At 43.0% G+C, this 15,709-nt stretch overlaps 1 protein-coding gene across 1 annotated transcript; it reads left to right on the plus strand.

Moving 5' to 3' along the window:
- Positions 1-1,333: 1,333 nt before the first annotated feature.
- On the plus strand, positions 1,334-15,298 carry LOC124667219 (ATP-dependent Clp protease proteolytic subunit 3, chloroplastic). Its single transcript, XM_047204529.1, has 5 exons — positions 1,334-1,651; positions 5,866-5,980; positions 7,508-7,683; positions 14,625-14,720; positions 14,795-15,298. The coding sequence occupies exons 1-5, from the start codon at positions 1,394-1,396 to the stop codon at positions 15,071-15,073; spliced, it is 924 nt and encodes a 307-aa protein (XP_047060485.1). The 5' UTR covers positions 1,334-1,393; the 3' UTR covers positions 15,074-15,298.
- Positions 15,299-15,709: the final 411 nt, after the last annotated feature.

Here is a 15,709-nt window from a genome sequence, read left to right on the forward strand (position 1 = left end):
GTGACAGACATGTGGGTGTAAAAACTCGGGTGATTATTATACTGCATTAGTACAAAGTTTCATATGGATTCAAGGGTAGGAAAGCCAAGTTAAGTCATTTACATGACATTATTTTTTCCATGAAACCAAGTTAACTCATCTATCAATTGGTACATTTTGGAGTGACTAAGAAGGATCCAGGCTTAGCTTTTTCATTTTCATGTTTTAAACATGTTTAAATCTTGGATAAACCTATGATTTGACGAAGATTCAAATGGACATAAAAATTCAAAAAAAATCAAAAAAAGGAAAACCAAAGCATGTAGTCTTCTTATGTCATATAGTAAGCATTCAAGTTGATAAACAATGTCTAGACATATTCAAACCAGAAAAATCATGTATCTACCCCTAACGCTAAACTCTGTCTTATGAAGTCAAGGACGAAGAGAAGTGGTTTTGAGTTTCAAACATGGAAATTTCCAAAACCTCCCAGAAGCTTCATTTTGGAGTGACTAAGGGTCTGTTTGTTTGGGCTGTGGCTGGCTGGCTGTGCAGGGAAAGCTGCTGTGCAGAGAAAGCTGCTGTTTCAAGTTTTAATGTTTGGCAACTTGGCTGGCTGTCTGGCTGTGAATAGATGAATTATCTGAAATACCCCAGAATTTCAAAAACATATATTTAATTGAAAATATTAATCACTAGAAAATACCATAAATATTATTCTTAGATTTTTGCATAATTGCAAAAACTACACAGGCACACACCGTTCCATAGAACAACAAGTGCCGAGTAGCATCCATCTCTAACTATCTAATCTATCTGATGAAAGAAACGTAGTAAACGACTCGAGGAACAACAAAGTACAAATTCAGAATCAACTTATCCACAGTTCATTGCATCAAACGATTTGCCTAGGCGCAGCTAAAAAAATACGATTTGCATACGCGCACATGCCCCGGCCATGATCGATCCACAAGTGGCTATGTTCGTTCCAGAAGTAGACGAGCAGTGCTCAGCCAGAGAGCAGAACGCGGCCGACGTACGGGTGCAGTCTGCTGGGGATGAGGTCAGCCGGGGACAAGGGTCGAGCCATAGCCGAGCGGCGCAGTCGATCTGCAGGTGGGAGTGGCGGAACTCGGGGCGAAGCTGGGAAAACCAACAGGAGACGGCGGGGTGACGACGGAGGGTGGGTGATGGAGGAGGCGGAGGGCAGCCGAAGCTGCGGGACGTAATTTCTGCCTGTGAGGTGCTTCGGCTTTTGGAAAACAAAGCCACCCGAGATTTGGTTGGGTTTGTTAGCTTTTTTTATGGAAAGCTGAAAAACCCCAAACAAACACCCCCTACCCCCTAAGACTTTTTGGATAACAAATCGCAGCAAGACCGCCGCGAGCCCAAAAGGTGGATTGCCATACCAGATATGGCGACCATCCCGGCGCCTCCCTGCTCCTCCTCTCCAATGTCTATGTTGCTCACCCCCAGCTATTGCTGCTGGAGGTCGGCGCCAAGAGCGGCCGCCCGCGCATCGGCGGTGGCGGCAGCCCGACGGACGCTCTCCTCTGGGTGGGACCTGTCCCGGCTATCAGCAGCCGGACCCGCAGCTAGAAAGGCTCGCCTCGAGGAGCTGGACACCAGCAACATGCTCCTCCGCCAGCGCATCATCTTTCTGGGCTCTCCGGTGAGCTACCTTCTTTATTTCTTCCTCAAATCCCAGTATCTTGTGTATTTTTTAGATAAAAGGCATTACCATGTCCAGCTTTATTTTCATAAATTAATAAATCGCTTGAGGTTCTTACTTAGTGCGAACGCACTTATATGACATAAAACAAACCTAGAGTGAAGATCTGCAGCTTTTTTTTCACCTTCCATCGTTTTTTCCCGGATGTAGCACAATTCTGTGCGGCGTTTTTCCAATTGTCCCGTGGATGCACAGATGATGGCATGATTTATGCTGTAATTCTTCTCTTTTTTTTTGGCTGTGTGCATCATTTATATCATTAGGGCATGATGTTGTTGCAGAGTCTGGGTGTAATTGGTATCTCCGCGATATTAATATATGCTCTTTATCAAAAATGACATAAAACAAACAAACACCACCAAGTTCGACAAGCCATAAGCTGGATACACGGCCTACAGCCAGAGACTAAAAGATTAATAGGCTAAGCTACTAAGGAGACTCGCCAAAGGATGATGCGTGGCACCGTAGAGTTGATGAATGCATGAACAAGCCTGTTTTAAAAGCAGTCAATTAGTTGACCAGGGAAAATTGCCTCTATAGAAAATTTATTTCTAGTAGTAGTCCAAAGCGCCCAGCTTTGGACAGCAAACAGAAACCAAATAAGCTTCCTAGCTTTTCCGTGCAATGTGTGTAGAATTTGTGTGAAGTGAGGGAAAGAAGTGGGGTTCCACTGAATCTGGAGCATCTCTTTGATCCCACTCCACATGAATTTTGCTAGGACGCAAGATGTGATCCACATTTACTGTTTGACTGCAAAGGGCGCACGGCCCATTAGCCGGACCATGGCGTTTATTAATTTGCTCACTAGACGGAAGCCTAACTTTTGCTAACTGTCAGGTAAAGAAACGATTTTTGAGAGGTAACGTAGCTGACTAGATGGTCTTAGCTATTGGGAAGGTGTCGCCTGACACATTTCCTTTTAGAGGGAGGCCACCAAAAGCTGTTAGTAGCCATGTTCCCAGTACGACAGTAATGGGCGAGACGGGAACGAGGGAGGAGGGTTGGAGGCTGACAAAAATAGGAAACAGCCATGGTATACATCTCTCTAACAATTATTTGATAGAGGGGACACAATCCAATCGATTTTGGTACGGTGAACCCGGCGATAAGGTGGATCGAGGAACGCAAACCACTAATGTGTGAAGAATGACAATGCAGCTTTTGCGATGCTGCACTAGATATACTACCTCCATCAAAAGCTTAAGGCTTATATTATTTTTAGAAAGTCAAACTATGTCAAATTTGACTAAATTTTTACCAAAAATCATTAACATGGAAAATATTAAATCAATATCATTAGATAGATAATGAAATATATTTTTGTATGGTATCTACAAATTATTATATTTGTTGATATATTCTTCTAAAAATTTGATCAAACTTTACTTGGTTTGACTTTTCAAAAAAAAAAAAGCTTTAAGCTTTGGGATGGAGGTAGTATCACACGAAGGGGTGCTCCAATTGATTGATTCCATGGATTCAAGGGGTCAGCACAGTGATTGATTCCATGGATTGAAGGTGCATAACTGCATATACGTGTGAAAAGGAAGCATATCACTAATTACCTATAATACCAACCGGTCTGGCTTCTAGCTTCCTTTCCCATGACCCATCCAATTGATTAAGATTCTGTTCCCATGCCCGATTGTTCGTTTTGAAACATGGACCTAGCGTACAAGGCCGCTGAATCAGGATACAATACCGACTGTCCGGGAACGCGTACTGGCCATCGAATCGTACCGTATCGCACATCGCCCCCAAACCTCGATTTGGTACGACGAATCCGAGTCAGGGAACTGTATACCGTTCCCCTTTTCCGGCTACTATGTGTCCAGAGGGCTCCAAGGCCCAGATCACTCCATCGCGTTCGGTGTTTGTGCTTTTGTCTTGGATCTCCTCCCATAAGCGCCCCCACTGGGCCCTTTCTTCATCTCCAAATGTTCAATGAGACCTAACAACCCAACCATCCCCTTGATAGTCGATAGGCCTGGGTTACACAGATATCTGGGTCAGAACAAATTTCAAAGAGACAAGGGAAGCACTCCTTGAGGGGGCTCTCCCCTATCCACCAGAAGCAGACTGAATCTTGCGCCCAACTTGATATTGTTTTATCTCGTGCAAACTGTGCCAGAATTGGGAGTAACCATTAGCAGATATTATTGGATCCTGGTATTTGGCGCGTTTATCAGATGGCACCACAAGGGTGGGTTAAGCTCATCTAAGAAAAGCCTCCATATCCACTTGGTCATAAGTGAGATATTGAAAATTTTGGTATGAATGACTCCAAGTCCGCCCTGTCTTTAGGCCGACACAGTTGCGACCAATTAACCATGTGGTATTTTCGTTTATCACCCACCCCTTCCTAGAAGAACCTAGAGAGGTGCTTAGTAAAACCTGCACGGGTGCCATCCGCCGGAAGGAAGAGACCCATCAAGAAGGTAGGTAAGCTTGCAAGGGAGGAGTTGGTAAGGGTTAGTTGAGGAGCGGACGACATGAAGCGACCCTGTGTCCAACCACACCTGCCAGCCCTTTGCAGTCAGCCATCGTGAGCCTCCTATCAATGATGGGGAAGCCGAGGTACGTAATGGAAAGCTTCCCAATTTACAGTTCAGGAGGTTTGCCACCCTGCCTTGTTCGGGATCTGAAGTGCCAGTCACTATCATCTCACTCTTGAGGAAGTTGATTTTAAGGCCAGACAGAAGTTTGAAACACGGAAGGATGAACTTGAAATTGGCCACGTGTAAGCCCTTCCCAGTCAGCCATCGTAAGCTTCCTATCAATGATGGGAAGCCGAGTTACGTAATGGAAAGCTTCCCAATTGACAGTTCAGGAGGTTTGCCACCCTGCCTTGTTCAGGATCTGAAGTGCCAGTCACTATCATCTCACTCTTGATGAAGTTGATTTTAAGGCCAGACAGAAGTTCGAAACTCAGAAGGATGAACTTGAGATTGGCCACGTGTAAGTTGACCAGTGCGATTAGCTGCATCTAACATGGCAGAAAATGCATCCACATTGAAATCAAATAGCAGAGGGGAAATGGGTTCCCCTTGGCAAACACCTCACATATTTCTGAAATAGGGCCCGATTTCGCGATTGATGCTAATGGCAGTCTGAATGCCAGACACAAATTGCATGATTCTGTGGATATATCCAGAGCTAAAGCCCTTACTAACTAAAACTTCTCGTAGAAACGCCCAACTGACATGGTCATATGTTTTTTCTAAGCCCAGTTTCAAAATTACCGCACTGAGGTTTTTGGATTTGATCTCATGCACTGTCTGTATTTGGAATATTATACAACTTCTCGTGATAGATAAATACAAGATTCTGGATATACTTTGGAGTGAATTTTATTCTTTAAACAAGTCAATATAATTAGAAATAGCATAATTTCTGAAAATTTTGAATCGTATTGAAAAATGGTATTACAATTTAATTTAACACGAAAATCATTTCTACCAGCACATAACCCAGTGGGCCTGTTTCATCTGTGCATTTTAGCATGCCATGATGTGTGCATATGATAAATGTTCACCAAATCCAAGTTTATATGCTACGTACAGTGCTGATAACCCCATTGATGAAAATGTTACCTTTCCATCGTTGCACCTTATGTAACCCATTATATGCATGAAATAATTTTGAGTCGACCTGTTTCCTTTGTCAATTTACTTTGGCTTTAGTTGATGGTAATTGTGAAAACCTAAGATAAAATAAGGGCTACTTCTTTGGGCATATACTCTATTTACTTCTTTTCCCCTGATCAGCTGACTTGCTACAAACAGGTCTGAGAGAATGGTTATCGTATTTTTGGTGTAACTCTTTCATTGTTTAAGTAGGATACTGTAGAACTATAATCTTTAGTTGGAACTGGCACTACCTTGATAGGACATGTGTTCTTGATATTATAGAGTGGGTTAGTTTCAAAAGTCAAGACTAATAGTACCACCGCTCAATTTGGTCTCAGTTATCAAATTACGCGTCATCTGCATGCTATTAATTTCCGCGTGCATGTTAAAAGTACTTATGTGTGATCCCTAGCATGTGTTAGTCAAAAGAAGCATTTTTTATTTGATTAGTGTGATTAAAATGGAGTTCAAACCGGATATTATGCATTTATTCCTTTCAAATGCCTTGTGCTAACTGCTGAGCAGGTGGATGATTTGTGTGCTGATTTTATCATCAGCCAACTCTTACTGTTGGATGCAGAGGACCACACAAAGGACATCAAGTTGTTTATTAACTCACCTGGAGGCTCCATAACAGCTGGTGGGTACTCTTATTCTCATTGTATGAACTATCCTGACACTATTTCTTGAAAAATAATTGAACACCATTACAATTTCAAGGATCTTGTTATAGAAAAATATCAACTTTGCAGAATTTGGTGCATGAAATGGAATAATCTCTCTCGTTCTTGATTTGGTTGTGGGTCATTGGTCATTTGATGATGTCAGAATTTTCCCAAGCAAAGGTGTGATAACTAGTGAGACTAGAAAACGCTGGTATCTTGTCTGAATGAAAACAATCGTGGGTGGTCATGTGATCCAGCAAGAGGGGGTATGGCTAGGATGTGTTACACTTGAGGTCAATGAGGGAAGGTTTGGGGCCATCCAGGTTCCCATGGAACGATTACAGTTGGATTGGATGAACCCATTTTCTTTTTGGTTCCCCCGAGAAATAGTACTCCCTCCGTTCCTAAAAAAGCTTCGCAACCTTTTCTAGATACAGATGAATATATAGCTAAAACATGTCTACATACCTCCGTATCTAGACAAAGTTGAGAAGCTTTTTTAGGAACAGAGGGAGTACATCGCAATTCACACTGCACAACCTCTTTCCCGTTCGGATTAATTTGACAGTTGCCGATGCGACCCTCCACTCTTTTCTCTGTCTTTCTAGTGGCAGGTGGCTCATGTCTATTGTTGGATGCGTCATTGTCACACCTTCTTTTGCTCCCTTGAAGATGTACAGAAGCTACCAGTTAATCAGTAGATGCAGGTCCTGACGTAGCAGTACATGACGTGGTCACCACCGGCTGATGGGCTACTCTTCTGCGTGCACTGTTGGCAATGGCTCCAGGACAGCTCCAGGGCCTCGTTGAATAGACCATCACTAGCTGCACAGACAACGATGCAGGAGACAGGGAGATGTTAACATTTTTTGGGAGGGGGGCTAGCACGGGGTGGGTGCGCTGTGGAGGGAGGGGGGCGGGTATGTGTGTGTGTGTTGGGGGGAGGGGGGGGGGGGGTTGACTGCATAAGGGCAGAATGGGCTATCACGTTGGCTTCTTCTGGTAGTTCTCGGCGGGTTTGGCTGTCCAGCATCTTGGTAAAAAATACTCTATTAAATCGGTTGGCTCTGTCTCTACAATTGCTGGATATGCACTATCCATCCAGGGATATCCCTTGAACCAGAAGCACCCTTACTGGATCATTAGGGAGGCTACCTATGGATCACAAGTCGGTCCATAAGTGTAATGTTCAGAACATTTGTACTTCCACTCTGCACAGAGACCAACGAACAAAATCAAGAGTTGCTGCCTTATAACAATTAAACCAACTCGAATTCTTACGGTCTTACCCTAGTTTTATTATAAATACAACTCCTTGGTAACTTTTGTACACGAGGTCAAATTGTCTTAGCTGCCTTTGCAGTTAAACCAACTAGAATACTTACCCTAGTTTTATTATAAATACAACTCCTTGGTAACTTCTGTAAACATTCCATTTTTTTGTCTTCTCTTATTGCCATTGCACTATGCTTTAATTTGATATTTGGCACATCAATTTACAGGAATGGGAATTTATGATGCCATGAAATTTTGCAAGGCTGATATTTCAACTGTTTGCTTTGGATTGGCGGCTTCTATGGGTGCATTTTTGTTAGCTGCTGGGACAAAAGGGAAGAGATTTTGCATGCCAAATGCGAGAATTATGATCCATCAGCCATCAGGGGGAGCCGGCGGAAAGGTAGAATTTTTATTATCTAGTTCTGTTTGTTTAAGTAGTTACTGCTGAAGTCATGAATTAGCTTGCTGAAAAACCATAGGCATGTTTAATTATTGGATGTAGTTTATATTTATATGAAACTGCTTGTGCTAAAGTGAAAAAACTATGATGGCCCAACACTAATAAGTTACTTACTTTTTATACAGTACCTTGACTGTTTCGGGTGGTGTCACAGTTGTGGGGCCATAAATTTTCCATTACTCATGTCGTTAATTTAAAAAAAAAATTATAAACAAATATACTGCAATGTGATGTGATGAGGCAAACATGTATAATAGTTAAATTATTTGAGGTAGATGTGCCAAGAAGATGATTCCGATCAGTTGGGTGTGATTCAAAGCACTCCTGATCTATATGAGTTTGAAAGATAGTAACTAGTAATGACTATAAGAAACAAACACTCGATAACACTTGCTGACACGACAACCTTTGGGGTAGAATTCAAATCAACAAAAAATCTTGATGAAGCCAAACTCCACCCAATCGCCTTATCGATTCCTTGAAACCACAAGGGAAAAGGAAGAACAAATGTGGAAAGTCTTCTCTCAACGGAGGTCTTGTTTTTGGAGGAGCAAAGCCGATGATTGAATCTTAATTGAGTGTACCTATGTGTAGAATGATAGAGAGAGATTGGCGGAATATGATGGATATTGTATTGAGCCTCTCAGGCGAGTATATATAGTGTACAAGACTTGGAGGCCAAGAAGGCTCTCTTAGAGATATGGTTGGTTGAGAATACAAATCCTAGACTACAAATATACCTATACCAAATGTATCTCTAACACTCCCCTGCAGTCGTAGCGGTAGTGACGTGAACCATAGAAGCATCGCGGGCGGTCAGAGTGGAGAGAAGCCATAGCCGAGGTTGGAGTAGAGGCGCGTGATGACGGTGGCGGTGGGTGACTCAATCCGATCTATGATTGGTAAACCAAAAAGGAAAACGTCGGTCGAACAACCGGCGGAGAAAAGAGAAAACCGATCTACAAATCGGAAAAAAAGACTCGAGGGCAGCCGATCAAACCCTCCTATGGGTTGCGCTGCCCCCAGAGTAGGTCATGGACATCGACCTTCCCGGGGGCGGCGCAGCGCGGAAGCGAGCTAGGTCAGGAACTTGGGGCTGATACCATATTGAAAGATAGACAGAGAGAGAGATTAGCGGAATATGATGGATATTGTATTGAGCCTCTCGGACAGGTATATATAGGGTACAAAACTTGGAGGCCAAGAAGGCCCTCCTATAGATATGGTAGGTTGAGATTAAAAATCCTAGACTACCAAATATACCTATACCAATATATCTAACACTATGTAACAAAAAATACTGGAGTTTCTCACAACCATTTGCAGGGGATGCGGCTGAATCTACCTACATATAGGATGCACCTAATATATTCTTGATAAATACCTTCTAAAGCAACAATTTATACGCTTTACAAATGCAAGCTTTGAATTTCGTTTTTTACTAGGTATTGAAAGCCATTTTCCTACGGTAATAACACTCCATTCTTCTCTTTCAAGAGTGATTCTGGCCCATGTTTGTACAGTGGGTCATATGTGGTTCATGATCTTCAGGAGCATTATCTGGTTACCGGCTCATCATGATGAATTTATGACTTGATTTCTACTATCAACGATCTTGATAACTTATATTTGTATTAACATTTGTTCTAGAAGTAAAACTAAACACGCAAACTGAGAACCTGTAATATATCTGCAGCATTATCAATTGCAATTGCGATTTTCAAAATGGAATTCCAATTTTATCGTCTTGAACACTGAACTTATTAATGCTTTTGAAACAAAATCATTTGTAACAGCTAGATTTCTTTTATCATCAGACGAAATTTCTCCATCAAACATTGGAGCACTTATACACCTATTAATGAAGTTGGGGCAATCAGTCCGAAGAACTGCCATAGTTTAGAGCATGGTGCATAGGGTGATAGGGGTAAGACGGAACGGGTATCAGCAGGCCTTTCCTCCTATCGAGGGGAGTTGGAGCGAATTCGGGCAGGTTCCTTGAATTATCTCTGGAACCGGAGCCAGAGTCAGACAGTAAAAGTTAGATGTAGGATTTGCATTATTCGTGGGAAACAGAGTTATCTGAAATTTCTCGGATAGCATCTGTAAATCTTTTCACGGATATCTAGCATGTTCTTTGCGTGCACCCAATGTCGAGGATCAGAGAGGGATCATGAACTGTAGAAAATAAGATTCTGAGCATCAACTAACAACACTTTCGTTCACATGAAGAAACAGAAAATCAAAAGAGAACTTACAGTTCCAGTTTACGGCATGCAAGCCCGGCAGAAGCTTCCTGGCGATTCTCCTCTCATGTTCGGCCTGTTCCAGGAGCAAGGGAGACATGTGGCTATCTGTTCCCGTGACCACCACCTTTTATCGCTTTTGCCAACACCGCGAGGCCCTCTTCGCAGCTCTGTTCTCGATGTGGCCGCCCATCTGTGTCACCATCTCACCCTTCACCGAGGCATACATCCTCCTCTTCCTTTCCTAGTTGGGAGTCTAGACTCTGAAGAGTCTGCAGCTCATGAGTGCCAGCGCATGGCAGTGCCTGGGGTGGGCCGGCTGCAGCTACGTAGGAGGACGGTGGATTTGCTGATTTTGGCAGAGTTTGGTACGTTTTGGAGAACTGGAGGTGTCTGTTGCTGCTTATTGGTCCAATAATTGAGTCAGGTTAGGCCCACTCTGCTTTGGGCAGTAAGAATGTTGGTGGGAGATGAAGGCAGGAAGTGAAAATGCCACATTACGTTTTTATTTCAGCGCAGTCCGGATAACTATGAAACAACAACAACATATAAATACAATTTACAGTTCTCATTCGGGAAATATGACAGTTAAAAGATAATTACAATTAGTTACTGCACATGTGTTGTGGGGTGGATGCAGCTTACACAAATATATGGTAGACCTGGCATTAGACGAACAACAAAATAAATATGTTAACTTGAAGTTACATGAATCCATTAATTATGGAGATATTCCACTTTGGAAATTACCTTTTGAGTGTTAACATGCTTGAACCTTGAACTTGTAGATTTTCGACCAATGTATCGGGTGCTCTTGCTCGTACGGGTATTCTGGGTGCCAGTATTCTTTAGTCCAAAATGTCCCTTAGTGGATGAGAAAATTCCGGAATAAATCAGCCAGGTAGAGACAACACATACCAACAATACAACAAAATTTAATATTCAAATTCGATCTACAACGAAATAAAAAACGAAATTGATTTTCGATGGTGATAATGGGCCAAATTCATACCTCTTTGAATTAGCTATCGCTCATAGCGAATTTGTTTATTTGTTTACTGAGCTCTACATGGAAATTGAAATTTTGTGACATGGTATGCTTATGTTATATGTGAATGATGATTTTTTAAAGATTTTTTCAGAACATTTACGAAAGATAACAATGCACCAGGAATACCCAAATAGCTTACTGCGTTTAATTTGGCAGAGATGTTCAATTTTCTATGTTTTATGCTTTAATTGGTTCGCTCATAGTGATAATATCAGTCAAATTTTTGAGATATTGCATGGTTGGTTTATTTCTACTAGTGCAATATACATGAAACATTTTTCATGTAAGATCCTTCCAATTATTCATCTCCTGATATTATTGGTATCTGTGTCGTTCCATATTCACTATGTATTCGTGTCCGGCAATGTCCACATTCATATTTGTCTTCTTAAATTAACTTCAGCGCCAATTACAGGCTATTTTTTTTTTAAAAAAGATGGGCCTACATAATTTTGATCCATAAATTTCATTTTTTTACACTTGGATAGAACATTAAGCATCAAGTTGGAACATTATGGAGTATTGTCGTTGATCTTGAGAAGACCTTCTGAACTTATGCAAATGATGATATGCATTATGATGCAGGGATCACAAAATCTAAGACAAAGACTTAATATTTGTTTAGCCGTGAAAGGTGAGTAATAAGTAATAACTGTACTCCTGTGTGTTTCAACATTATAGAAACAATAATAAAAATGTCCGTGTGTTGCTACAGCCAAACAAATTTGGAGCTACGGCTAATAAATTGGTACCCAACCTCCTCCCTCACCCATTGGCCTTTGGTGCTCCTGCTCCCGTCGGAGATGCCAAACATGGACACTTGGAGAGCGACCACCCCTCTATGCCATGCCGACCATCCGAAGCTCTCCGCCCTCGCCCCTCATGAACCTCATGTTCCCATCGTATGCTGGTGAGCAGTCGAGAAGCAGGGGGTATGCCTCGCTCTTGTCGTACATCACCCAGTACACGCAGTCGTTGCCGTGCGCAGGGTCGCCCACCTCGCTCAGCAACTTCGGTAGACACGCTGGATCCCAGGCAGATGCGGAGGTAGAGGAACGACAAGATGCCGCATAAGAACGAGTCATAGCGGCTGGGTATCGTAGTGGGGTTCGGTGTCGTGAGGGGTAGCGTGCCGGCGGAGGTCATGTGGGGCTTGCTGGGAGCGAGCATGGTCGTAGGAGCAGCGTGGACTTCGGGATTTATATGGAAAAAGCCAGGACGGATGGGAAGAAACCCCTTTTGCTTTTGTTATTAGGTATAGACATAGATTACAAATTTAGGATTGGGTGGTGAAACTGTTCTAGAGGTCTGAGATCATGTCTCCTATATATGAGGTTCACAGTTGGCCCTTGAAGATGAAACATGATAAAGTAAGGGTTATTGTGCGAAGTAGAGAGGTTGCACAATTGGTTTACCTAGCGGATGGTCTTATGCTGGACCCGTGTTCCATAAACATTGATATTATAGGTCATGTTCCTTAGCTCAGCTGGTAAAGTATGCAGAGTATTGATACTAGCAAAATACCCGTGCGCTGCTACGGGTAGACAACATGCGATTTCCGACAGTGTTCATGACAAATATAATCGAATTCCTTGAAATTACAAAATGTACCATGGTTTTCTTGTTTTTATTATAAATATTAGAAAATATGTTTGAGAAAATTTTAGGGTAGTATAAACAAAGCATGCAATAAATTTATTGTTGAATGCATCGAAAAACGTGCTAGATCACTTTTGAAGATCATGTGCTCTTGCTCTGCCATTCCGTTATTTGTAAGAAACTGAAAACATGTAGCTCCTTCTAGGTAAAAGACCAACTTGTGCTACAACAGAAACATCCAATCAAATTCCGGTGAAGTGGCAAACATCTTGAACATTGCAGCACCGATCGATATCAACCGAATTTGGAGAATAGAGAAGGTGCTTTTGTTCTGTTACGTAGCAGACAGATGTTCTCTTGCACCCATCTCAGTAACCTACTGTATCATGAAATCACAGGGGAGCGATGGCATGGGAAAATCTTGAAAAGAATATAGTACATGCGTTGCTGACTGTGAACAGTTTTAGTCACTTTTTTCCTCCTGATTTCCATTGCTGCTATTTCGCACGTTGTGAGTTGCAGTACTATGTGGTTATATTTTGTCTAACAGTAGCATGACGTTCGGGTCATATGCAAAAGGAATAGAGCATATGAATCTCATGTAGGACTGCACATAGTGAGCTACTACCAAACCAACAATAGCCGACCCTATTGGTTACTGGTTAGGCAGGACAGCGCACGCTGCGATGCATCATGGGCGGACGCGGCTCAGAGTGTCATTGATGACCAGCTTAATCCTGCAAGAATTAACGACGACCAAAGCGTCGAGACCCATGCCACGCCTGCCTTTGATGGGCCACAATCCGCTTGATGCCCCAGCTTCTTTCTAAGCGTTTAATCCACCGCACGCACATCAGACGACAGAAGCAGTCGATCAGTTGTGTTCAGTCGACAAAATATAGCGTCCAATCGATCCTGAATCATCTAAGCTCGCAAAGCAGAGATACGATGCGCTCCTTTGTGTTCCGGCTGGCCGGCGAGACGTGAGCAGCAGCTGACTATCTTCAACTGGATCTAACGAGCGCGAGGCGGCGACCTGGACGTACCGAGACCTCGGCAAGCAGCCACTCCGGTGTGGCGGCAACTCAGGCGAGTCGCCGCAGCCTGTGCTACTGTTTATGCGTGGCATGGTTCATCGATGGACGTACCGAGACCTCGGCAAGCAGCCACTCCGGCGTGGCGGCAACTCAGGCGAGTCGCCGCAGCCTGTGCTACTGTTTATGCGTGGCATGGTTCATCGATGAAGATCCCGTCGATCTGGGTCTTCTGTTGCTGACGGAAAACTCAGTTTCGATATTTGATGGCGTGCGAACTCCGGCGAGTTCTGCAATCGCTTTGATGAGTAATCAGCGTGTTGGATACAGTCTATATATGGGTCAGTTTTCGTGGGTGAGGAGGCAAGGATCCGTGATTCGATTCTGGAGGATTCGAGTTCGTGCTGAACTCGCCCTCGTTTCTTTTTGTTTGAGTGGATTCCTTTTTTTACCTAACAAGTACCAACGCTCGGAGGCCCGGTTGGAGTCTCGGTTTTTTTTACGGACGAAAATTTGTTCCGGTTTTTTGACCTACCAACACCACCGATTGGTAACTTATTAGTAGAGATTATAGGTCCATAAACATTGGTGTGCAAGCTCGTGTGCCATCTTTTATTTATCATTCAAACAGTTCTCTGTTTCTTGTTGATTTTGTTAACTTATGAGTGGGGGGCTCAGTGCGAGCAACATATACGGCATGACATGAAAGTTATACAAAACTGAGACTCAAAAGTACAGTTACAACCTGCCATTGTATTCCTAGATCTTAACAAGGGTACCTGATGAAGTACGTTACAGAAATCATTGTAGCTTAACTTCATTTCTGACTAGCATGCAAGTGCTACCTTGACAGGTGATGTGCCCTTTCTGCAAATTCGTGAACACCAAGGAATGCATGATTCTTCCATTCTTTCTTCAAACGTGTAATATGTTGATTCACCCATCTGGCAGGCCACAGAGATGGGATTGCAGATAAGAGAAATGCTCTACGAGAAGATAAAGATGAATAAGATAATGTCAAGAATCACCGGAAAGACTGAAGAGCAGGTTATCTTTCCCCATCCTTTGCTTATCTCAATGGTAACAGAAAACTGTGTTGTGCTGATTGCTGTTTCTTGTAGATCGACGAGGACACAAAGTTTGACTACTTCATGAGTCCTTCGGAGGCCAAGGACTATGGAATACTTGACAGCATTATGGATGAGGGGAAGCTAGGATTGGTAGCTCCTATGGCGGGAGCTGTGCCACCTCCAAAATCACGCCTATGGTACTTGTGGAATGCTTCAGGACCAACTAGGAAAATAATGAAAAATCTACCTTCAGAGGAAAAATTCATTCGAAATGGCAATGGCAGCGCAAGTGGAGATAATGGAAAACTCAAGGAGGCCTCACCAACATAAGATACTACCATCACGTGGATTTAGGAAGATATAGTAGAGCTTACAATGCAGCTTTCAGTACGCTGGATAGCATAGCCTTCCGGTAGTTGTATGCTCTTACCATACCTTTTTCTTTGTACGTACGCGAGCATTTGTTAGAATTTGTACTATCAACTGTGTAAGACTGCAGAGATACTGTGAGCTGTTCTTTCTGTGGCATCCGGAAGATGTTGCCTATCATTGTCACGAAAGCGCACCGTGCGGTGGAGTTGTGGGGGTTCAGTCCTGGTGCTCACATTTATACCGATGGGGTTAGTGCCTTTTTTCTTCTTCTTTGAAACGAAGGCAAAACCTAGATGCCCATAACAAGGGCCAAGCCCGTCGAACACCAACACCACGGGGTGATGGCCACTCAAACCACAGGGCCATGCTAGACGAACACCAACACCATGGGGCAACACCCACTCACACTGTATGGCCAAGATCTCGAGACTTGAGAACCATGACCAGCCCATCACTTCTACAACACAAAGCTAGGGAAAAAGGAAAAGAGCAAGACCAAAACCACCAAAGACATAAACTGAGATGATGAGCCGAGGAACAAGATCATCCATCAAACAACTGCAGATGACTTTCCTACGGCTGTCACTTTTAATG

The sequence above is a fragment of the Lolium rigidum genome, chromosome 6, assembly GCF_022539505.1.
Source record: "Lolium rigidum isolate FL_2022 chromosome 6, APGP_CSIRO_Lrig_0.1, whole genome shotgun sequence".
Taxonomy (NCBI): Eukaryota; Viridiplantae; Streptophyta; class Magnoliopsida; order Poales; family Poaceae; genus Lolium; species Lolium rigidum.

Excerpts from the sequence above, each read along its gene's own strand:
- LOC124667219 (XM_047204529.1), top strand. The coding sequence starts at position 1,394 with ATGGCGACCATCCCGGCGCCTCCCTGCTCCTCCTCTCCAATGTCTATG. Across the intron at positions 1,652-5,865 it reads TCATCTTTCTGGGCTCTCCG|GTGGATGATTTGTGTGCTGA; the intron begins GTGAGCTACCTT and ends ACTGCTGAGCAG. Across the intron at positions 7,684-14,624 it reads CAGGGGGAGCCGGCGGAAAG|GCCACAGAGATGGGATTGCA; the intron begins GTAGAATTTTTA and ends CCCATCTGGCAG.